Below are 23,623 nucleotides of genomic sequence, written 5' to 3'. Positions count from 1 at the left end.
GCGGCTCCGGAGCACATCTGTGGCCAGGCGTCTTTACTTATCGTGTCTTTTTCTTTGCTCCATATTTTTCCACCTTCCCTTTTTCTTTCTGCTTTGATAGCTGTTTGTCCCAAATCTTCTTGAGGGCCTGGTAGGGGCCAAGGTTTCTGCGGACCATTGTACCTTTCCACCAGGCCTGCAGCTGGAAAAAAGAGAGAGAGAGAGAGAGAGAGAGAGGTAGGTCTTAGGGGAAATCACTTGCTGGGGTACCTGATACAGTTCAATGGCCAGAGCATCTCTCCTGCGCTCCCCAGCTGCAGGAGGGAGCCCCTGGCCCAGGCAGCAGCAGTTGGGCTGTGCTGGTTACACTGAAGGTATCCACATCTGGGCCGAGGGCATCTGTTGCTGGCAGCAAGGGGACGAGCCGGGGAACTGCCCCATGACCCTCCCCATATTGCCCATGCAGTGGGGCTGGTGTGATTATCATGGCCCAAATCATTTGAGGAGACTGGCTTATAGAAGTCATAGAACTGTTTTGGTTGGAAAGGACCTTTAAGATCATCGAGTCCAACCGTTAACCTAACACTGCCAAGCCCACCACTAAAAAGGGCTTCTCCCCTTCCACTCCCTTCTCAAACCTGCAGCAAGCTGCTGGCTTTGCATCTGCCCCAGAAGAAGGGGACAGGTTTCATCTGTCCTTTGCTTGTGCCACCCCACACCAGCCAACTTTCTTGAGCTGTTTTCTGCCTGAACAGAGCCTGTGGCGCAAATTATTAACTCCCAACTGCTGCTGGAGCAGCGCTGCCTCAGCTTTGCTCCCCTTTACCTTCAGGATGCTCTTCAACTCCAGGGCATCCTGCTCTAGTTGTCTCCTTTTAGCCTCCTTTTCCGCCCGGTCACTGATGATGGTTTCCTCGAATGTCTGGCACTGCAAGACAGCACAGGGGTGGCAACAGCCACATGAAAAAAAACATGCCCTAAACTGTAGGGCAAATCTTCTAGGCTTACTCTGCCCAGCAACTTGCCAGGGCAGGGCAGGGCTCACCTGGACCCTGGTGCAAGGAGTCTTCTCCTCTGGTTGCCTACTGGTCCCATCCCCACTCTCTGCTTTCCACAGCCCAGCTGGGGCTGCTCTGGCCTGAGGGTCGCGGTGCGGGTCCCCACCCCGTGCACCACCGAGCTCCCTGGCAGCCCCAGGGTCATGTGTAAGCGTGGACCTTCCTCCTCCACCTCCTGTATTTGATCTTTCCTAAATCTAGATGGCAGATGTTGCTCATTACCAGCGTCGAGCCTAAGGCACTGAGAGCTGCTGCCAAAGTGAAGCCTCTCACGGCCTGGGTGTAATTAACCCTCTGATCCTGTGCTGTAAAATGGCTGTCTGATGGCGTCTCAGGCAACAGATGGTGGTGGGAAGGACCCGTGCTCCCCCAGGCTAGGCAGCAGATGATGTACAAACACACTCGGGACACTGAGATGACAGCATACAGAGTGAAAAATGAGCCCACAAGCAGGGAAACATCTAACTCAGCCTCAGTGACGGTAAGGAATGATTACAAGTTAATTCCTTCTGGCTTTAAAACACCCCTTTTTCTAGACACTTCTCTCTGCCCTGTGTTGCCTGCTTCGCTGTGCCCGCATAGCTGTGATCAGAGCCTGGCAACTAACCAAGAAACCAGTGTTTCAACTGGAATCAGTTCCCTTGTAATAGCACTGTGCAGCTGTGAATGTGCGTCTGCAGGAAGGGATGGAGCTGCCTTTTCCAGTCCCAGCCTGGCACACCCAGACGGTGCTAGAAGGAGCACATTTGTTCAGACTAAGGCAACAAACAAAGGTGAGGTATATTGATGGAATGGAACAGTGTCTTTGCCCCTCACAAAGGTGTCAATAGCTCTCTGATTACTTGCTGGTATTTGAAAATAGCTGTAGGTGAAACATCATCATCCCTCCTTGATGTCACAGGTGGCAAATAGAAGATGACTACTCGGTCCCTGCCTCCCCAGGACCAGTGCTTATAATTGCACCCTACACCTCAAGATTACTGATTTTTTTTCCATGGTCCTGGTTCCTTATCTGAACAAGAGTAGGAAAAAGCCAGGATGCAGTTTTGCATGGCTGAGCACTGAGATGCTGCTGATGTCTTACCTCCTTGGCAAGCCTCTGCAGCATTTCCAAGTTGTTTGCCTTTGATGCTTTTAGGGCATCCAGTTCTTCATCTTTAGCGTCTGTGTCTTTTTCATACTTGTCCATCCAGTATTCTAGCTTCTCTTCCACCATCTGCATGGGGAGAGATGGATGCTTAGCATAGGACAAAGAGCGTACAGGGGAAACGTTTGCTACTGTTATCTGGCCTGCTTTCAGGATGGTGGTGAGAGTCCCATAAATTTTGCATGGTCAGTGTTTCCTTCTCATCTAAGCCTGGAAAGGATCAAACGCTTAGGGCTAGCGATAAATAACTGGTGGCTTGCAGGCCCCTCGCTGGGGGTTCACCATGGAAGCCACAGCACTGGACTGGGAGGTGAAGAGAGACTGGGTTGCGCTTTCAGAGGTGCATGAAGAATGGAGAAGCACTGGGGGTTAGTTTTGTGGACAGTCGATCCTGGTGAGGTAAATGACAACCAGAAGCCATTCTTTGTGTCTGTACAGAGGGAGCGGGGGTTAAGAAAGAGAATTTGACAGTGAGAAAGCTTTTATCTTCTGCCTGACTCCCTGCCCGCTTTCTGGATTAAACTCGGTGCACCAGGAACAAGGGCCCAGGGGACAGCACTTCACACTATTTCAGGCTGTGGACTTGGCTTTGTCTTGCTCATGAATAGGAGGGCAGGTATTGCTGAAACAGTCACCCAGATGACTTCCTCCCATTCACGAATAACTTCGCCATAGCAACAACCATGATTGCTTGCATGGAAAAATAATCTGAGGAAAAGCATCAGTCTCATTACGGCGTCACAGCTGGCCACACAAGGGAGACGGAGGGCATGGTCAGCCTCTTCTCTGTGGGCCCCTGTAAGGCCACCAGCTGCTGAGTACAGAGAGGCTTGTGCTTTGCCTTCTGGTAGAGGTCAAATAGGCTGCAGCTTGTACTTGGAAAGTCCTCTCAGCGTGAAGTGTTGATCAGAATAAGGCTCTGGGGTATGGAGGGCGCTATTTAATTGCTCACAAGGCACAGCACTTTTTTGCACTCAAATTACATTTTTAAAAATTTATTATCTTCTATTAAATTTTGTGCTGGCAGTGATGTTAGGTACCCTGCAGTAGTACAGGTTTTCTTCCAGTCACACAGCTTCTGAGATGCTTTCCAGTGTTATTCACTGTAATGGGCACTGCTGTTGATGATAGGAAAGCTCTGAACCTCTGGATCAACAGCACAAGGACATTCATGGTTGGTTGCTGCTGAAAATGGGTAGAATAATTGTGAGTTAGCAATTATCCAACCCTGATTCTTCCTCAGATTAAAACAGGACAAAACTGGGCTGGCAGTTTGTGTCATTTCCTTCTTGGTGCCTCCGCTGTGCAACATTTGGGTCTAGAAACTGTTGCCCTCACTTTGTGCAGTAGCACTCTTCGCTGAGTTGCTGGGAGCCCCAGCTACTGCCAAGGAAGGTCTAAACAAAATCCCAATTAGCTGAATACAACTATCTGAGAGAGAAAAAATCCATAACACCTGAATAAACAATGCCAGTCATTACATGAACTCTAATTTTAAGGAAATATATCCAAATGTAGCAAATCCCAAGTCTGGGAGAGCTGGGTTCATTAAGACTTGAGGATAAATAGTCATTCAAACAGCAGCGATCATGAACCTTGTAAATTTGATGGAGCAATAACTGGTTTTCTTTAGGCACTAACTGATAATATAATGCTTATCAGTTGCTATTTTAAGCATTAGCAGAAAGTCACACGTACCTTCTGGTGTTGCCTGAGGAAATTTTCAGTCTCCGTGTGGACTCGAATCTCCTCATCAGTGTTGCTCCTCAACTTCTGCAACCAGAAAACATGAGAGACGAGGTTAGTGCATATGCATGTACACACATGTGCTGCTGAAAGCCGAGCTGATGAGCAAGAGTGCAGGAGCTCTCTGTGTAGTCCACAGGCATTTTTTCCAGTGACAAAACTAACCAAGGCAGTCCTTGCCCCTGGGCTGTCCATTAGAAAGGGACAACTAGATCAGACTTGATCAGACCTTGATCAGGCAAAAAAAAAGCTTGCAAAACCAGAACCGCTGCCTCCTGCAGCCATGCCATTCATGCTGTTGCTGTTTGCAGGACCACACAGAGAAGCAATAGAAGAGAGAAAGATTTCTAACCTGGATGAGTTTCCTGATCTAGTTCAAACAGTCGTGTTGGTGACTGTGATGGAGAACAGAAAGGGCATCTGGAGAGAGAGGGAGGACTCTCTCCTTACCAGCTGGAGATGCCTTCCAGTAGGGGCTGTGGGGAAGGGCTTACCTGAATTTTCTTGTCCAGGACATTCTCTGTATTGCTGCACTTCTTCTGGGTTTGGTGGACCTGGAGGTCTGTGCTTTTCTTCATGTAGCATCTCTCCATGTCTGTTTTGGCCTTCATCTCTCGGAACTCATCTTTGAGGTAGGCAATCATATTATCTCGGTTCTAGTGGAGGAGACAGATGAAGCACAAAAGCAAGTCTGGAGACTGAGGTCAGCTCACTGTTTCTTAATCTCTCCACTCCCTGATAAACTCAGAAGAGACGAGGCTATAGTAGGCTTCACACTTTCCCTGAATGTTGCTCCATTTTGACCTCTGCTTCAAAGGGAACTTTGATTTGTAACCCATACAGAAGGCAATAAACCTATCAACGAGGAGTGATTACCTCTGGAGAGGGCGGAGTGATGAACAGAGTGGGACAAGAAGCCAGACCTTCTGGCCTCTGGTCCAGGAATGGATTCAGTCATGCTTATTATAAGCATGAAAGAAACCCAATAATTTCAACTGCTTAAAGTTAGGCTTTACTAACCTCTTGGATTAGGCCATCTCAGTGAGTGAGCATCTGTAAGAGGAGGATAATGCCTCAGCCCTACATAAGCTAAAGTTTGATTTCCTAAAGTATACTCTATTCCTTGGATTCATTTTTTCTAGTTATGCAGTAACTGTATAAATACAATCGTAGGAACAGGTGAGAATCTAATCTTGTCTCGCTCATCTGTTTAAACAGTTCTTTCTTGATGTCTTACCAGGTAGATGGTGCCCACTTTGCTATACATACAGCCAGGGCGAGGAAGAAGTGCCAAGGAAAAGCTGGCTATGAGCTCCCAACCTCTCCCCGTGCCTCGTTTCGCAATGGAGCCGAGCTTTCCTGGGGGAATTGTGTCCCCTGGAGCTCCCCCATGGGCAAGAACCCTGAGTCAACGTGCCCCATTTGTCCAGCTCTTGGAGCGTGCTCAGGCAGCAAAGTGCATTGGCTTGACTTGGGATTGTTGTGTACTCCTTTTTAATTAATTTCTTTAAGTAACAGATCAAAGTTCATTAATCTGGGGTTAGAACTCGGAAGAACCACCTGTAAAATGAAAAACTTTTGTATTAACAGTTAAAAAGGTCATCAAAGTTTTCTGTGCAATTATGAAAGATGAAGCTTAATGCCTCTGGTTTGGCGTCCGATCGCTCCATTACAGCCTTTCTCTTTGCTTTCCTGCCACGCTATGACGGATTTGACATTCATCAGCCAAACATTGCAGCTGAAGATGAAATACCAAAGTGCTGGCATTTAAATGTTTTGAAGCCCACATATCTTGTCTCTGGAGCACCCTCGCATTCCTTAGCTGTGTAAACATGGCAAAACGCCACAGGAAGAAGCCAGCTCGACAGTGCTGTGTTTAAAAGCCTATGCTGCGTGAGTCATTTGGAAAAGGTTTCCTTATAAAAAGCGTTTGGAACAGTTAAAAGGAAAATCCTTCCCTCTGCACCCCTTGTCGGACATAGTTAGGAAGAAAGAAGTATATTTATAAGGCTCAGGACAATTAGGGGCCTCAGCTGATGTTGTTTTGTGGGTTTTAAAGTCATGTGTTCACATTCTTTTGAAGGTTTCCAACATCAGATACTATTTTACGGCCGTATCATCATATGACTGCAGGCAGCTACACACATGATCTATTTGTGCCCTATTATGGTTTCTGGTAATGGCCTTTATTTTCCCTGGTGTGAAATTTTGGTGGGCATTGGGAGGGGTTGTGTTCCTGGTCAGTAAGCATGGGAGGTGAGCGTACCACTTTATTTTGAGATTGTCGTCCTGTATCGTAGTGGAATCATGTCTAGATTGAGGGGTTGGCAGAGAGACTGGGGAGATGCTAATAAAAAACACCCATTTTTTGTGGTGCTGAGGCTCAGCAAAGCCAAGCGCTGCTGCTGCCGGTGTGTTACTGCTACCTGCTAGGATCTGCAAACAGGTCAGAAAAGCAGGGTTAGGCCTACGTCACAAAGTACTCAGAGAGGTGGGGCAGAGCATGAACACTTCACCACAATATTTTCTTTTTCATGTCATTTTTTAGTAAAGCAGAGGAAAAAGCACTTTTGATTCCAGCTCCCCAGGTCTCAGCCGGGATGGGGGCCCATCTGCTCTGTTTGTTTTCTTTGTTGTATGGCATGTTTGTGGTTTGGATTTGGTCTGTGGTGGTGTAAAACATCTTCGGTAGAGGTGGGGAGTCTGGGGGCTTGGTTACACAATCCAAAGCAGACGGGAAGTGAAATGCAAAACCCCACGGGTGGTTTACAGCAACGCGTTCGCTTGGAGAGGGAAGGTCGGCTGTAGGCGTGTGGGCAGCCACTGCAGGCCAGCTGACGGACCCAGTGTGGCAGAACTGGGGCACGTTCGGTATTAGGCTTCAGGTAGTAAATGCCCACAGGCTGTGGGCACCATCTGTGGATTATGCTGTTCCCTGAACTTCAGGGACAGGCACTGGGAAAATGAAATAATATTTATTCATTCTGATTTATCATAGCAAAGGTCCCAGCCAGGACTCGGTGCGCTTTCATAGTTAATGCAGTAAACCTCTGGGCTGCTTATTTGGGATGACTTCAGCGCTGAATCTGCCAAACCAAAGATGCAAAATCATACCTCGTGTGTCCAAAACTATCACAAAACCGGCAGAGACCAAGATCAAAACCCAGGAAATAGTTGTCAAGAGCCAGTCTGCTTCGCAAGCAGGTAAACAAGCTGTTTTTCTCTCATCTCTCAGCTCATAGACATCAGCTCAGAGGCCTGTCTGCTGCTGTTATCTGGTGCCATAGGAGTCTGCCCCACAGATGCTGTTTGGCTGCAAAAGCAACTGCACGTAGCTGGAGAGGGCATGCACACTCCTGTGTTTTCATTTACTTTGATTTATCTCTCTTGCAAGTGCCACCTAGCTTTCTCAGCTCTTCCACAGCAATTAGTGTTTACAGTCACTTAAAATACAGCTGGTTACAAAAATAGCAAACAGGAGTAAACGGTCTGAGGGATTCCTCCAGCAGTCGAATAAATCCCCTGCAGCCAGCATCTCACCCAGCACCCGCCATTTGGCAGGCACTCGGAGCGGGCAGGGGACAGGCGCTGTGCTACGTGCAGGCAGCGAGCGTGCCGGCGGACAGCCCGGCTGCCTGCCTCCTTGCTTCCACACCGAGTGCGTATGAGCTCAAGTCTTTCCACTGGCAGCTGCACTATCTCAGCTTGCAAAGCCTGAAGATATGCTTAGATCTGCACACCTGCTGCAGCCTGGACTTTCTCCCCGTGAAACCACAACGTGCAGCCCTACAGACACTTCAGTAAGGCCATAGCCCACATCTCTGTCCCAGCTGCCAGAACATCCCCATGCTGCACGCCCCCAAGAAATGCCTCAGCCGAAGGGACAACAGGCCTGGAAGGTCACCCAGCCTCAACATAATGGCTCCTGCAGCCCCCCGCTAGCTCACCTCCGATCCCAGCAACCACGGGAGCGAGCTGTGTGAGGGGCAATTTGCTGGCAGAGGGAGCAGACCTGTTGGTAGCAGCACTCTTGTCGAAAGTCCTGTCCCTCTGGAACCAGGTCTGGCTCTAGTGCACCAGCTCCGGGTCCTGCTGAGCTGTCCTGGGGCTCTGCCAGCAGTGAAATGAAGTCACCCAGGAGCTCAAGGCCATCACAAACCCTTGTGCCTTCTGCTGTAATCGCCTGGTGCATTTGTCCAGTGTAAACACGCACCAGTGTGTGGGTATATGTGTGTAAAACATTCCCTCAGGGCGCTTCATTGATGCATTTGTCCTCCTGGGAGAGGATAAGGGAAGAAACATGATGGATTTTAGTCACACTACTAAAAGCACTGCCGAGCAGCACACTGGTAGAGCAGATCTGGGTAAGTTACAGAGCCCACACAGAATAAAATTTACAGACCTGTTTTCACTGGTACTGTGGTGCAATGTCTTGGATTTCTGTCTGGTAGGTAGCCTGCAATATTACTGCTTGTTATAAAATTGTACCATGACTTGCACACATGTAGGGCATAAGTATACCCCAAAACCAACAGGACATAAAATGTCTCTGGGTGAATAGCAATGCGGGAATTCTAAAGTTTACATTTCCTAAATTTTTTTGTTAAACTATATAACCCTATACAATATTAACTTGTTTCAAAATCTGTGCAGACTGCCATCACTTGTCCTGGCAAGTGGGTATTTTTATACAAGCTAGAAAATGGACATGGCAGCAGCAAACACAGCTCCTGCAACCAAACTAGAGCTATCGGTGATGCTCCTACGTGGAGGGGTAAGAGCAAAACCAGACTGTTCATTTCAGCTCCTTTAGAGACATCAGCGCTTTCCAAGAGGAAAGAAAACAAAAAAATAAGAACATTTAGCATTTGATTTGTGTGACATTAGAAAGAAAAATGAGCTGAGCAGGCTAATACAGCATTAATTAACATGTCATTAAGAACTAGCAAGGCTGAAAATACAAACACACAGGCAACATGCGTGAAGCAAAGACCGTGTTTTTCTGGTTCCATGATTGGATTTGCTCACTTTTGTTTTCTCATCCACTAGACTGGAGAAAACCATGTAGGCTTTTGTCTACAGGTCTGTGCATTATTGTTGTTCAAAGTACTCCGAAATCAGCAAGCTGTATTTTTGTTTTTAATTAGTTGGCAAGGTGACAAATCATGCAAGTGTTTGTAAAACTGCCTATGGGAAAATCCCATATGAAGCAAACAGAAATTATTCTCCCTTGGGAGACACAGTGAGACACCATTATTTTTGGCACAGGAGGAAAGCAGTACTTGAAAGTAGTCTTGTCTTTGATTTGTTATCAAAGCTGAAACTATAAGGAAGCCCAGAAAAGGACTTTTAAGCTGGAAACACAAAAACAAAATCCCAGATGAGTGCAGATCCCACTCCATGAGGCAAAAAGCAAGAACCAAATTAGCAGAAGGTACTAAAAGACCACAGAGAGGAGCACCCTCTCAGCATGGGAGCTACACACCTTCCTATGACTGCAAGAGGTAGGTGAGGTGCAGGGCAGGACAGAGAGAAGTACCCAGCCTGACTGCACAGTGCCAGGACATTCATTAAAAACATGAAATTTTCCCCAGAGAAAACTGTAGGTAGAAAAATGACATGCCCCTATGCCAGCTTCCTTGCTTTCTCACTCCCTCATTGTCGCACTTTCTTCTGTGCAGGTGTCACATCTGCATGAGTAAGTATGACAGAACCTTAGATACTGCTATCTGCAGATAACCTCTGTCTTAGTGACTGCACTGTCCGTGCTTTGCCACTCCCAGCAGTGGTTTTGGGGTATTCTAATTTGATCATGGTCTTTCATGATTATGAGCATTTTGAGCTCCCATTTGAAAACCATTGGACATTGTTCTTAAAGCCATTAGCAGGCATATTCAGAATACAAATCTTTATTGCAATTATTCTGCTCTATATTCCTAAATGATGGATTGTTAAATATGCCACATCCTCTCATCTGAGTGCTAGTTCCTGGGCAGCAGAGGCAAGCTTGCTAACAGGCTTCCCCCCTGGCATGATGCCCAGTGTTAAGTGATCTCACCTGAAGTTCTATTTCAGTTTCTTTCTTGACATCTTGCAGCTGTTTCTCAAGTGCCTTTATCTCCTTCTTTCCTTCCTCTTCCCTGAAGAAAAATGGGAAAATGCAATCACTTGAATAAATCAAAAAAAGACAAGAGTTGTTTACCTAGAAGGGGAACTTCCTGTCTCCTGATACTTTGCAGCACCTAGCTGAGCATGGCCCCGCTTATCCTGCTCATTCAATGAGTTTCTAACAGCTGAACTAGAAGTGCACACAAAAGCTTGGCCTGCTTCTTCAGAACAGCACAAGGCAAGCCCCTTCCCATGGCTGAGTAGCGAAAAAGGCATTCGTCTCTTCACTCTGAGCCTGGGGGAGGCAGCACATCTGGAAGTCAGGAACAGAGACTTCTCACCAAAGCTAGTGACTTGATAAGTAAATCCTGAAAAAGAGGTGCACAGACTGAGCAAGGAGGATGGGAATGAAAGGGAGACTGAACCAAAAACCAGGGGATGCTCTTGTTGAAAGCCTGGAGTGCACTTGAGGATGATGCGACTCCTGCAGCAGAGAGGGAAGATGCCTATCGTTGAGTGACAGTTTCTGCATTTCAGGCAAAAATCTCCCTGTTGCTGTGCAGCAGCATGCCTAATCAGCAGACAGTGCCAAATTGTTTAAGTTTCATTATATCATGTAATATGTTTTTTCCTATCAGACTTAAAATCTGTCAAAAAACGCTGCCTCAGATTCTGAGATCCATGAAGGGATATGAGTGAAGGCCAAAAGCTAGAGAGGTGTTTACGTGTCTAAAAAAAAGCAGATGCAGTAACGTTCTAGGTCTTATTATCTCATTTCACTCTGAGTGCTTTTCTAAGTTTTTATGATTATGATTTGATTTAAAGCCAGTAAATACTGCAGTTGGTACCTGACACTTCGTACCCTATCCCAACCTTACAATCAAATATGCATTTCGTTTTCAGAGCCCTTAGCTGGGTGACTGTGATGAACAAAAGCTCCTGATAAGGAGTTCCAGTCTTACTGCAGACTGCTTTCAGACTAGTATATTGACACAAAACCAGACAAGTATATATTATATTGAAAGACAGATCAAGTTCATTCCATGAAAAGACTGTACAGTAGAACAGACAATATAGTGGCTAAATATGATTGACAGAATGGAATAAAAAGGATTATGTCCTTTCTGATTAGAATTTGCCTGCTCCTTTCTACCTTGCAGTATTGGATAGCTATTCCACAAGCAATTGCTGCTTTCATTTTTGCTTTCTCTCCCTTCCATGGATAAACAATAAATCCCTTAGTTTTAGACGGCGGAAGAGTTGGGTTTCGTGCTTGAAATCGCACATTTCACTGGAAGCTGGGGCATTGCCCTGGAGGCAGACTCCTGAGCCACCACCAGAGCTGTTCCAGTAGGTTGGCTCATGCAAACCATGACGTACAGCAGCTTTGGGCCTGAGCTGCTACACAGAACAAAGTAGCTTTAAAATGATCAAATACTTCTCTGATGACTGCTGTTCTCTCTGACAGGCTGGGGATTGAACCAGAGCTTCCCGTGCTAAAAGAACTCCAAACCTCTAGTGCATAAAAGTTTGAGGTAAGGAATCACCAGTTTGAGTTGAGAGGATAACAAATCCGTACGCTTTCAGATCTGGGACAGAAGAGGATCTATAATGCAGTGGCTGGTGGATTAGCTTTAAATAAGACAACTGCCTCTGTCACCATCTGTGCTAGCCCCTCGCTGCTGCTGGGAAAAGGGAGCATATTAGCATATGGGTCAGAGCAGATCCTCCTGGGCATCACATAACCTAAAGACCATATGTTGCTGGCCCTGGTTTGAACAGATTCTCTGCTGCTCTGGCTTTCACTGGGGACAAGGAGTTAAAGATCAGGGAGCTCCTACATCACATTATGTTTTAATTGATATGGAGCAGCATTTGCATTAATGCAGACACTGGTGTCCACTGTGGTGAAAGCTCAGGCGATTCCAAGCTCAGATCAGTATCAGAACCATCAGTTCTTTCTTTCTGAAAGGGAAAGAAGCACAATTTGTAAAGCAGACAGCATAATTCAAGTTGAAAAAGCAGAATCCTTTTGTATCTTGGTCTTTTTTTTTTTCCCTTTTTAGCATGTACTGAGGGGGAATGGACTTTGGCTTTCAGCAGTTAACCAGGAAAGTACTGAACCCAACACTGACCTGATGAGGAAGTCTTGAAACTTGCTCTTTTTTGCCTTCTCTCTCTCATTAGCTTCTGTTAGGCTATTAAATGTTCCCGATTCCTGCATCTTTTTCATAGTGACTGTAATTACATCACTTGCGTACTGCCTGCCAGGAAGAAAAGGAACACAACAGTAATTTACAGGTGCTGGTACTACAGTGTCTGGCACCTTTATCCATTATTGTTTACAGCTAAAAAGGTAAGGAAATATAAGGTTCCATTTCTGTTCTTATGTCTGTCAAACCCAGGAGTGCTTCTGCCATGGTACCTGCTTCTTGTACATCTGGAGAACTCTGTATTAGGAGTTGGTTGAAGTTTATAATTTAAAAATGCTGCCCCGAATGCTACTGTAGGAAATAGCAGAGAGGCACAAACATATCCATGCTGTGCCAGGCTGCTGCCATCAGGAAGAAGGCTGCTGGCCAGCAGTAAAGATGACAGCTAGGTAGATCTTGGACAATGAGACCTGGGGATGCAGACAAGTGTGTCTATGAAGAGATATCTAGGTGCCAAAATATCCCAGTACAGTCCTAAACTGATCTTGACAAATACATGGGCTTGCCCAGTTTATTGAATTTCATGGTGCATATGGTATTTGTATTTTAGCTGCATTTTCCTCATTTGTGTTCGGATGTTCTTCAAGCCCTTTGTTGAAATAACATTAAAGGACAGAAGCCAGGATGCAGAAGAATGCGTATTGAATGCTCAGCTCCCCAGTCTGTCTCTTAAACCAAAGGTTGTTAGCATTTTTGCAAATCAAGTCACTTGATTAGGTGCAGGAATAAAATTTATTTTAAAAAAGAAAGAAACTCTTTGGTCTTTATATGCATTATCTGTTCTATAAAGGAGAATGGCTGTAGCTGCCATAGAGGCCCTGTGTGCCCTGCAGAATAACCGAGTTCACAAGGCAATGCTCAGATCCCGGTTTGCCTGTACATATCTGTTAGGGGAAGCTGACTCCAGATACCAGAACATCAGCACTGGCTAGATCCTGGCGTGAATTCCACCCAAGCAACCATTATCAACTGGTTGATAATGGGGTAATATTTTGCAACTCCATTCAAAATAATCTGATTGTCATTACTTGGCATCCAGAGGCAAGCAAAGGCCAGAACTAAATGGCCTATGAAGCTAGACCTCACTGTGCTCCGTAGAGATACTCCTTCTGGACCAAGCGTGAGGTACACCAGCAGTGGGAGAGTGGGAAGCCTGTGTTTTTGCTTTCAGGAGATAGACTGAGAACTTTACAGCTCTGAGCATCCCCCATCGCCATCATATTTGTGCTTCACTCACCTGTCAGCCTGAATTTTTCGGAGAGTCTCTATGGACAGAGCACTGTGTTTCATGGCCCTATTGGAAAGATGATGGATATTTTTTAGTTCTTCAGTTTCCCCCAGCTGCTGCTTGTGTTCGATGCTTTTCAGAGACATGGAAGTACCTGTTTCATCACTCCCTTGCCTTGCTGACATAAGCTCTTGGTAGTTAATGTCCAGCTCTTTCTGAGTCTCTATGATTTCTTTCATTTCCTGGCTGACAGTCTAAAAGGGAATAAGAGAGACCTGATTGCACATTGGGCAGTAGAAATAAACCCTCTGCAACACTGTGTGAGAAGAAGAGAAATTAATAATAAACTAGAATGAAGCTATACTAAAAGCAGTTCACAGCGCATGTTACATTCTGCAAAGACTAGAAAACCAGAAACATTTATCTTGGTTAGATTTGAGCACATACTGTAGGCTTATTAAAATTTATGGGATCAAAAGTCCTGAAGTGACACAACTAGAAAAGGCCTCAAAAGAGCAATTCATCTGCCCCAAGAGATGACGGTCCAGACTGTGCCATTCCTGACAGACATTTGTCTGACATGTTCTTAATGACCTACATCAACGGAGACTACGCACCCTCTTGCCAGTGCCAGCGTGTCACAACAGTCTTTACTGTTAGAAAGTTTTTTCTCCTCAGCTGCAGTTGAGCCCCTGGCTTCTTGTCCTAGTCTTTGTAGGCACAGAGAACAAATCATTCCTTCCTTCTTTGCAGCAGCTTTTATGTACTGGAAGCCTGTTCGCTCCTCCACCTTTTCTCCATCATAGCCATTTCCCGCTGCCTGTCACCACAACCTTTCCCTAGAGTATTACTTTTATAACAAGAGCTGAGATGTGTGGAAATAAGTGATAGACATCAGCTATCTGCTTAGTTGGGTTTTTTTGAGAGTGACAGCAGAGGAAGTATAACATGAATTGAAAGAAGAAATTCAAAATATTGGCAGCTCTTTCCTTCATGGAAAGGTATCTTGTGGCTGTATACAGTTTTACTAAAAAAGAAAAAGCCCCAGAAAAGCAAAAGCACAGTATAAAATCAGCTGAGACCTTGCTTCTAGGAATTTCTCTGCTTTATGTGCTATGGGTAGGAATGGAGGTGTATACACTGAGACATTAAAAGAGAAAATTTTCCTGCCCACCTACTGGCATCTCTGTGGCTGAACACTTACTAGCTGAAGCCAGCTAACGCAGTCACTGCCAGCCCCATCCTAGTCTGTAGCTGCCTGCTCCCCACCCTGGCTGCTTGGGGAAATGGATTAGAGAACTCACAGAGCTGAAACATTTTCGAGCAAAAAAAGGAGGGAAAAAAATAGGTTCTTTTTAGCAGCACCAGTTCTCAGTTCAGATCCCTCCACAACCACACACACATTTGTGCCAAAACAGCACAGAGGGCAGAGTAAAAACAAGCAGTCAGGGCAGCAACTGTGTATGCCAGTAGTACTTCCAAAGAAGTTACTTGTCAAATGAGGCTCCGTTAGTGGTCTGCAATGCTGCCATGGTCCACGGGGGCAGTGGGCAGGGCACTGCAAGGGTCTGCTTCATTCTGAGTATCTTGGACATCTCCAGATGGCATGAATGAGCCTCTGGCAGTGCCCGACTCACCACTGACTACAGAAGGAGTCTAGGTGACTACATGCTTAATTTTTGGACAGTTAAACTTATGTTAAATGAATCCCATGCAAAGTATACACAAGCCAATGAAAATTACATAGTTAATTAGAAAAAAAAAATGTTTAGTTTGCTGGTGATGGCTGTATTTCAGAAAGAACTAATTTTGGCAAATAAACTGCTTTAATATCATGTAGATTTTATTAATGCTCTGACAGATGTTTTTTAATGTCTAGGAAAGTTCAAGACAGGCTATAACTGGATTGCCTGTAAACAGTAGGGACTTACACACTAATAATTACCAAATAACTATATCAGAGCAAGGAGCATGTGTTACCATCTGTGTAGTCTCCTAGCTATTTATCTTTTGCTAGTCTTTTGCCCAAAATTCAGTAAATAGAAAGGCTGCCTTCCTCTGGGAGATGACTGCGTGAAGCAATGTACAGGAGTCCCCAATTTGGAAAATCAATGAGGTGCTGGCCAACACTTTGATGAATCCTCTCAAAAATGTCATCAACTGAAATTTAGTTGTCAGTCTTTGAAAATGTCATTGATTTGTTTGACTGACAGAGCTCCAGGGTGCTTTGCAAATACAGGTCTTCTACAAATACAGTAACAGCCAAATGTAAACTGAGAAACGGGGAGCAGTAGCAAATTACAGAGCACCAAAGTTAGCAAGGAGCTTCCCTAAGCCATTTTCTTGTTTCTAAATTGTTTCCTTCTCAATTTGTTTTGGCATCTTTAAGAATACAAGTAGGGTTTATAGTCTGTGAGAAAATTGTGTTTTAAGAAGTGACTTGGGTAAAATGAGCAGCTGTGATTGAAAAGCTAAGGTGTTTTCTCTATAATTTAAGTGTACCTTTAGTAGGTCTATCCTGAGTCTGTGTGTCTGAAGAACAACTCCCACCGCCCTAGAGATACGCTCTTTCTCTGTGTTTTTGCTGCTGGCACATCAGAAGTTTTCCCACCCAGCTCTGTGAAGGAGAAGCATCCTCTGGAAAGAGGTGAGGCTGGCTCACAGGACTCTCTCAAGGGGAGGAGTGCCCTCTATTGCACAGTCTAAGCATTGTTCACGCCCTGAAATTTACTGTACCACCAGCTTCTGCTGCTTTGCAATGGATTTTTGAAAAAGAAGGTAGTATGGAAAGGAAACACGTAGAAAACAACATATTGATTTATCTTCCTCTTGCATTCCTAAGTGGTGCATTAGACAGAGTGAACAGCGTTAGATCTGAAAACTCGGATCCCAGTTTTTATTTCCATCCTGGTCGCACACTTTTTTCTTCTTTGAGTTCCTCTTAAAAAAAGAGTTTCAAACCTGCTTAAACTGGAAACAGCCTGCTATGTCACGTAAAATATATGACAACAGAACTTAGAACTATTTACCCCTTGGGATGGTCCCATCCTGTTTCCTGTGTCTATCAGCTATCAGAAATATCACATCACCTTCCTCCACAGTAACAAACCTCTGCCTGAGCATTAGGGCTGTTTCTCTGTTCTTCATATCTCCGCCCAAACCCTCTTAGTTTTGATGCCTATTAGAAATCAACTAATTGATAGTGGTCATTGTAAATGGGTAGTTACTAATATATTTTGAAGTGGAATATTTCTTAATTCATTGTCTGTGGGGACTAAAGGAACTTTATCATGGACTTAGAAAGGAACAGAATTAACCTCGGTTTGAGTACTTTCAAGTATCCTATTATTTTGCATTTTTAAAATAGCTGTGTATCTGTATAAGAACCCAGATATGTTTTGTTTACTTCTCCCTAATCCTTTGCTTGTCATCTAACCACCATGATTTTTACATTTTAAGCCCAGGAACCTCATGTTGGGTCAGTAGGGTCCTTTGCACAAAGTCTTGACAAAAGCTTCTCAACAATGTTGCAGTATAAATATTAAAATTCATCATCCATGCACTTTTATTGTGTTTCTTCACCCATGGGTCACAGAGCACTTTGCAGAAAAAATATCTGTGTGGATTTTTAAAAACTGCTGCTAGAAGACATAAAACCAAGACAAGAAGAATACCGAGAGAGATTTCTTTAAAGAGCAAGGATAGAGGCACATACATGGCTGATGTCTGTCTTGCCCTCGTATGGAACCGGCATGATATATCCAAGAATTGAGAGCTGATCAACACAATTCTCCAGCACAGCAGTAAACAGCAGAGCTTCCAGATGGGTGAGTTTTTCCACTTCTTTAGTCTCTGTGCTCTTGCTAAGAGGAACAAAGACAAAAGATACCAATGAGAAAGACAGTATGGTATTAGTAACAGTAGTTAAACTAAAGGTAGACCTGGAATAGTCTTATTTGCAGCCTTTCATATACTTCCCTAGCTTTGTTTATAGCCTTTCATGCAGTGTTTATAAGAGGAGCCATGCTCTGCTAATGGCTGCACACAGGGACAGTGGGAATGTTTAGCTTTCACAAAACAAAGTAGGTCCTGGTCCCTCCTAGAGCAGATCTGGGTAGACAGGCTGAGGAGGGAATGAACTGAGTGAACCCTTCAGTTCAAGGGGGAGCAGTGCTTCATGACAGACTTTGTTCTTTGAGAAACAACAGAATGAAGGTCCCTTTTTAAAATGAAAAACAAATTTCACACCTCTTATAAATTCTCAAATGGTAAACCTTCATGCTATAATCATTTCTTATTATTACTGTGTAGCCTTAACATTTTTATGATCCCAATCCCCTCAGCGGGAACTGTTACCACCTTAAGATGTTGAATGTCAAACAAGAACCCAATACCTGGACTAAGTAAACTATCTTTAACATTCTGTGTTGTTTTATTTTAGATTGCATTTCAAATGTGAAACTGCTCTGATGTACACTTAAGCATCCCTTTGCCTTGCTTACAGATGGAATATTGTGGAAGCACATCTAGGGAACAGTGGAAATTTGCTATTAATCCAAGTGAAATTGGTCCATTTAGAAAAATGCATAAGAAAACACCTGTATAACAATGGAGAAATTCTCTTGAGATTTTTAATGTTGTGGTAAGCCATTAGACAATCCCTCCAAATCCTATACTCATAAAACAGGTATTTCTTGTATAACCCCTAGCACTACTGGAGTCTGAGACGACTGAGCTCCTGAATGTCATGGCAACGGCAGCATCAACATCCACTAACAAAATCTTCATTTGGCTGCTATACCTATGTCTGGGTTTGTGCCATCTGTACAACCCTTGAATAAACATATTCTAGGCCTGCAGAATATTACAGTCCAATCTGTAAGCATGCCAAGGAAATACATCAGACAATGCCTGTTAGCATGATTAACAGGATAAGACATGGCCACGTTCTATAAAAATTAAAGAGGTTTAGATGCAGGTATGCTGGATCACTGGAAATCTATGATTTTTCATAAGCAACTTTAGAACTGTTTAAAAAAATGCATACTTACTATAACCTCTCTGAAACTGTTACCATTTGTCCTCATCCTTTTTTTGTTGTTTTTGTTGAAGAAAATATAGTAATTTACAGTAGGAAGATTAAATTAATTTCACTTGGGCAGAAAGATGAGAGTCACTCTTCAGTGCAGGTTTATTAGGTGTCTATTAGTACCATAATAAGTAAAACAAACAAAAATAACTTAGATGTTATGTATTTGTTTCTTAATGTCCCTGTCTCTTGCAGTAAGTTGTTTAACGCAACATGTATTGACACATACTGTCCTTTGTAACAGGACATGGCTCTCCTTGTGCATAACACTACAACTAGAAAGCCTTGTGCGAGTGGCAGTCTTTCTCATGACAGCTCCATGTGTAGTCAAGGAGACTGGAATATCGCTCCTTTCAGCTCCTTTCTTCGATTAACTGAATAGTAACTCAGAATGCAGGACTACCAGGGGCACAGTCTTGCATTAAGGATTTTCACAAGAATTTCTGCTATGAGGTTGGGAGCACAGGGTGGAAGAGAGGGTTCAGGGATGGCATGACTCCAGTGTTATGAGCCATGAATAATGCAAAGCTATATGATGTAGCAGGCCCGGTATTTTTAGCAGATATAAAGAAGTATTAGTGCCGCTGCATAAGGCATCAGTAAACCTCAGATAAGGCATAGTGCATGTTTCTAGTCATTTGTGTTAAAAAACATGCACAGGTACAGAAGATGACTAGTCGGGTGATCATGGGAATAGAAATTCTGTTTTACAAGAGGTTAAAAGAATTGAAGACTGTGATTACTCTCTGTAAATACATATGAAATGTAGATACCAGGGAGAGACAGAGCTATTTCAGTTAAAGGATAATACTGGTCCAGGGTCAAAGGAGTGTAATTTCCTCTAAGACAAGGAATTATGATAAGGTTTCTAACTTCTGGATGGATGAAGATAAGGAACAGCCTTTCAGACCAGATAATGGCAGAGGCACCCGAAGTTATTTCAAGAAGAAGCTTGCTTAAATCATGGCCAGAAAAGATAACAGCAAAGGAGTGATTCTGCATATTATCATTATGTTTACTATCCTTCTTGTACTCTTTATACTGACTTACCTAATTAATGCCACTGTTCAGGGCTTTTGATGGTCACCTGTGACTAAGAAGGAATTGATTTCCTCCCTTTGCTTCTGAGACTTTTTCTCTCCTTTCTCTTAATTATAAAAAAAAATTGCTACAGCTTCAGATAAGAATCTGATAATATAATTAACACATAAATAACTAATAATCTGTACAATAAACTAAAAGCATCGCTTTTCCTTTCTTTTCAAAGTTGGCATCAATGATAGAAGTGGAAATGCACAAATTAAGTATTTTTATATAGTGAAAGTCAGACAAAGTCTCTTTATAGTCAACAGGCACTAATAAAATATTTTTAAAATGTTTTACTCATCTTTATCTTTTTAAGAAATCTATGATCCATACTTTGAGTCTAAACAACACGAAAATAATCTATTACATGTGGAGTCCTAATGCTAAAAAATAGTGAAAAAAGACTTGCTGTGAGAGAGCTGTGACAGATGATTACAACCACATTCTTGAAAGAAGAAATAACACTTGCAGCTCTCATAGGAAAAAGTGACTTATTGGACACAAAGGAGGATGCAATAGCTTTTTCTCTATCCCAGCAGCAGCTTCTGTCCAGGAGAGAATTAACTCAAGATATTAATGTGTGTTAAGAAAGCTCACAGCTGGAATGTTTCTCTAAAGCCTGCTGGTTTGTTCCTCCTATATATCTCCTCTTACAACCACATACTCACTCAGCAGATGCATGTGCCAAGCCAGTACGCTCTGGGCTTATGTTGACTTGGAATTGAGAAGGAAACCACTGTCTGGGGCATTAAGAAACACTACAAATAGCAAGCTGCTCTTCCTGGATTTTAGCATTAACATAGGGCCCACAGACCATCCTGATTCAGCCACTGGCATCAGCCTTAATCACTGCGCTTTGCTGAGCTCCTTCATTAAACTCTATTAATAAAAGAAAGAGGTATGTGAAGGATTCAGCTTCCCCCAAGAGTTTAGGTTGACATTCTCTCCCTGCTGATCTAAAGGGAAAGAAAAACATATAAAGAAATAATTTTTAAAACAACTGTATAAAAGGTCTGGCCTCCTGCTCCTTTGGGGATTGCAACTGCCTCTGCTGTGTGAGAGTCCTGGATGCACAGTTCTCCCATCCTGCTGCCTGATAAACTAAAATGGCTTCAAAGGCAGCATTTTTTTGCAGCATTCCTTTTAGTCAATTAAGAAGATGAATTCCAGTGAGAAAATTCAAAGCTGAGAATGTCCCATTTCCTTTAGCTCTGTTTTGCAAATGATTGGCAAAGAGAGATTCTGAATATCCACAGTGGCAGTGGCTGGGCCATAAATCAGAAATACCTTAGTTTTTACCAAAAAAATGTCTCTTAGGCAAGAAAAATAGTTGTGGCCTTACAAAACTCTGCCTACCACTACAAGTGTTAGAACATCAGTTGCAGAAAAGAAAAGAGAAAAGAAAAGAAAAGAAAAGAAAGAAAAGAAAAGAAAAGAAAAGAAAAGAAAAGAAAAGAAAAGAAAAGAAAAGAAAAGAAAAGAAAAGAAAAGAAAAGGGTGAAAAGCTGAGTTAATCTTGGTTTTGGTTATAGATGTAATTTAGGTTTCATCCTGACTGCAGGGAACACTTTCCGCTCCTGCTCTCTGAGGCTGTGCTGATGAGAACCCAGGAGAACTGAGTGCAGGAATGAAAGACGTGGTGATACTTTTAGCTGTATGTCCCATATGGGACTAAATCTGTATGGGACAGGAAAAGGTAGGATTTAGGGAGCATTTGTTGGCTGTGGCATCTCTACTGCTGGAAAACCGAGTGTTTTAGCAGATAGTTTATTCTCTTGAAAGCAGGGATTGTGTCCTTTCTCTGACCAGAGAGGTTCCTAGCACACATTTGATACTGTTAACTGGGTAGACTACTGAGTGTTGCTTTGCTTTCTACCTCTTCCTTGAAGTAGAAGCCAACAGAATAACTTGGAGAATTCATAATATTCCATCCCTTTTCTGCTCCTACTTCCTAATCATTTCATCTAAGAAAAACCTCTTCTTATACTTGCTTACAAGGTATTGAATGATTCTACCCTGGCACAGCAAAGTACAGATAGACTTAATTCTCCTCCTGGATTGGGATCTAATTCCTCAGTCCAGGCTGAAGCTCTCCAAGCCCAGCTGGTGACAGGAGATTTCATTCCTGAGATCAAATTTTTCATAAAATCACTCAGGGCACATGTTCAGATGCAGCTTAAGACACTTAGGAACAAAGTCACAGTGAAAGTCCAGGGCACATTTTGCATTGGAGGAAGTTCCTAAATCACTTAAAGCACTCTGAAAAATGCATCTGAATTTCTGGCTATGTGAGGGAAGTGACCAAAATCAGGAGCGAACGACCCTGACTTGGGAAAATGGGTAAGTACATGCTTCCACCTACTCTTAGGAAAACACAGGACTGTGAGACTTCATTACAGGGATTTGAGCATAGAAATACAGATTTTCTGTCACCGCGGCGATATCGGGACTAAAATAAATTTGGAGATTATTCACTAAATCGAGGGAGGAAGACAGGCAGGGCGTGGAGAGCAGCCTTCAGAAGAGGGCGCCAGAGCCCTGCCCACCCCAGAAGCGCCCAGCGCTGCCCTTCACCTCCCCGCTGCCCCCTCGCAGGGCTTCTCGGCTTGTTCCACCGCCGCACCCGGTTCCCGCCGCCGGGCCGCGGCCCCGCTCGCCCTGTCAGGCCTCCCCTCAACCTCCGCGCCGGGATTTACCCCCTCGGTCGCACCCCGAACGGCCGCAGGGCCCACAGCGGCTGGGCCGGCGATACCGGCCCGGGAACCCCCTGCCCGCCCGCTGCCGGTGCTGGGCCCCGCCCGGGCCCGGCCCGCCGCGGCGCTCACCAGTACGCGGCGGCAGTGCCGCCCGTCTCCATGGCGACCACCACGCTGCGGGGGCCTCGCGGGGCTGCCCAGGCGGGTGCCTGCACGGCGGGGCTGGGGCCGCCCCTCCGCGGCTCGCCATCCGGAGGAGAAAGGGGATGCGGGGGTCGGGGCGGGGGAGGGCGCTGGGGGCCGAGGCACCCACCCCGCCGGGGCCGCGTCGGCGTTGCCCGCTCAGGCGGTGCTGGTGGCCGCCCGCGGGGGCCCTTCCCGGCCCATATCCCGGGAGGCAGCGCGCCAGCTCGCCCTTTTGTCGCCATCTTGGTTCGGCGCCGTGGGGGTGAGCCAGGGAACGGCGGCGCGGGGAGAAGGGCGAGGGGGAGTTTCCCCCGCCATTGGACCGGCAGTAGGCGCGGGGCTCCCGGGGCGTTGCGGCTGGCGCCGTGCGGGGCGGGTAGAGGGCGGGATGCCGCCGATATGCGGCGGATGGTCCCGGCCGGAGCTGAAGGGGGACAGAGGCGCCTGGAGAGTCCCGTTGTGTGGGGAAGCGGAGGGGTCCCCTTCCCTCCCCCGTGAGACGGAGCGCGTCCTGGGGAGGCTGGTGGCCCTCGTCACCTTGCTCTGGGTGGCTCCGGGCCGGCAGGATGTTCTGGCCCCCGGAGCGGGCCTGCGGCAGCTCCCGCTCACTCGGCTGGGCAGAGCTGCCGGCCTGGGGGGCTCACGGCTTGTGTGTCGTTTCTAGGCCTGCTGGGACCAGGGCTTCAGGAGGACACCATGACCGGGAGGTGAGTGACCTGCCCCGCCGAGATGGTTCTCGGCTCGCTGTTACAGTGCACTTTTGACAGATCTAATTGCAATCTGAGGATTTCGGAGAGTGTTTTGTTAAAGCTGCGGGCAATGATCCGTTTTCCTGTGGCTGCTCTCATTTTCCAGGACAGAGTATCCTGCTGGGCACTCTGTTAAACGCCCGCAGTTGTGTCTCCCTCTTCTGAAGCCTCTGCCTTAAGCAGGTTGTAGCTGTTCATACGGTGTGCCACACTTTCCCTGGCCTGTCGGTAGATGTGGGATATTAATGGTAGTTTTGTTGGCACAGTGTTTGTGAACCTTCAGCATACAGTAAAGGCTTTGACATTGTTTCATTGAGTAAGGGAGCTACTATGTTGTT

At 45.1% G+C, this 23,623-nt stretch overlaps 2 protein-coding genes across 4 annotated transcripts in view; one reads left to right on the top strand and one right to left on the bottom strand.

Annotated features, from left to right (window-relative positions):
- RPL35A (ribosomal protein L35a) overlaps positions 1-23,623 on the top strand; it is a 130,757-nt gene that overhangs the window by 104,077 nt on the left and 3,057 nt on the right. The window contains exons 1-2 of one of the 3 annotated variants that reach the window (XM_068405702.1): positions 22,734-22,798; positions 23,201-23,243. In XM_068405702.1, the coding sequence (XP_068261803.1) occupies positions 23,233-23,243 (11 nt within the window). In that variant the 5' untranslated portion in view covers positions 22,734-22,798; positions 23,201-23,232. Of the gene's footprint in view, positions 1-22,733; positions 22,799-22,844; positions 22,865-23,199; positions 23,244-23,623 lie in introns of those variants that run through there. The other 2 variants (XM_068405704.1, XM_068405705.1) reach the window with 2 other exon arrangements.
- On the bottom strand, positions 38-23,234 carry IQCG (IQ motif containing G). Its single transcript, XM_068406531.1, has 12 exons — positions 23,230-23,234; positions 22,664-23,159; positions 22,480-22,592; positions 17,195-17,342; positions 13,489-13,733; positions 12,174-12,302; positions 9,989-10,070; positions 4,425-4,586; positions 3,883-3,957; positions 2,122-2,253; positions 806-907; positions 38-181 (listed from the first exon to the last, which is right to left on the bottom strand). Exons 1-12 carry the CDS (start codon positions 23,232-23,234, stop codon positions 38-40), a joined length of 1,833 nt encoding a protein of 610 aa, XP_068262632.1.

Source organism: Nyctibius grandis, chromosome 8 (genome assembly GCF_013368605.1).
Source record: "Nyctibius grandis isolate bNycGra1 chromosome 8, bNycGra1.pri, whole genome shotgun sequence".
Lineage (NCBI taxonomy): Eukaryota > Metazoa > Chordata > Aves > Nyctibiiformes > Nyctibiidae > Nyctibius > Nyctibius grandis.
The sequence above is the reverse complement of the archived record's forward strand: the minus strand, read 5'-3'. Positions and strand labels throughout refer to the sequence as shown.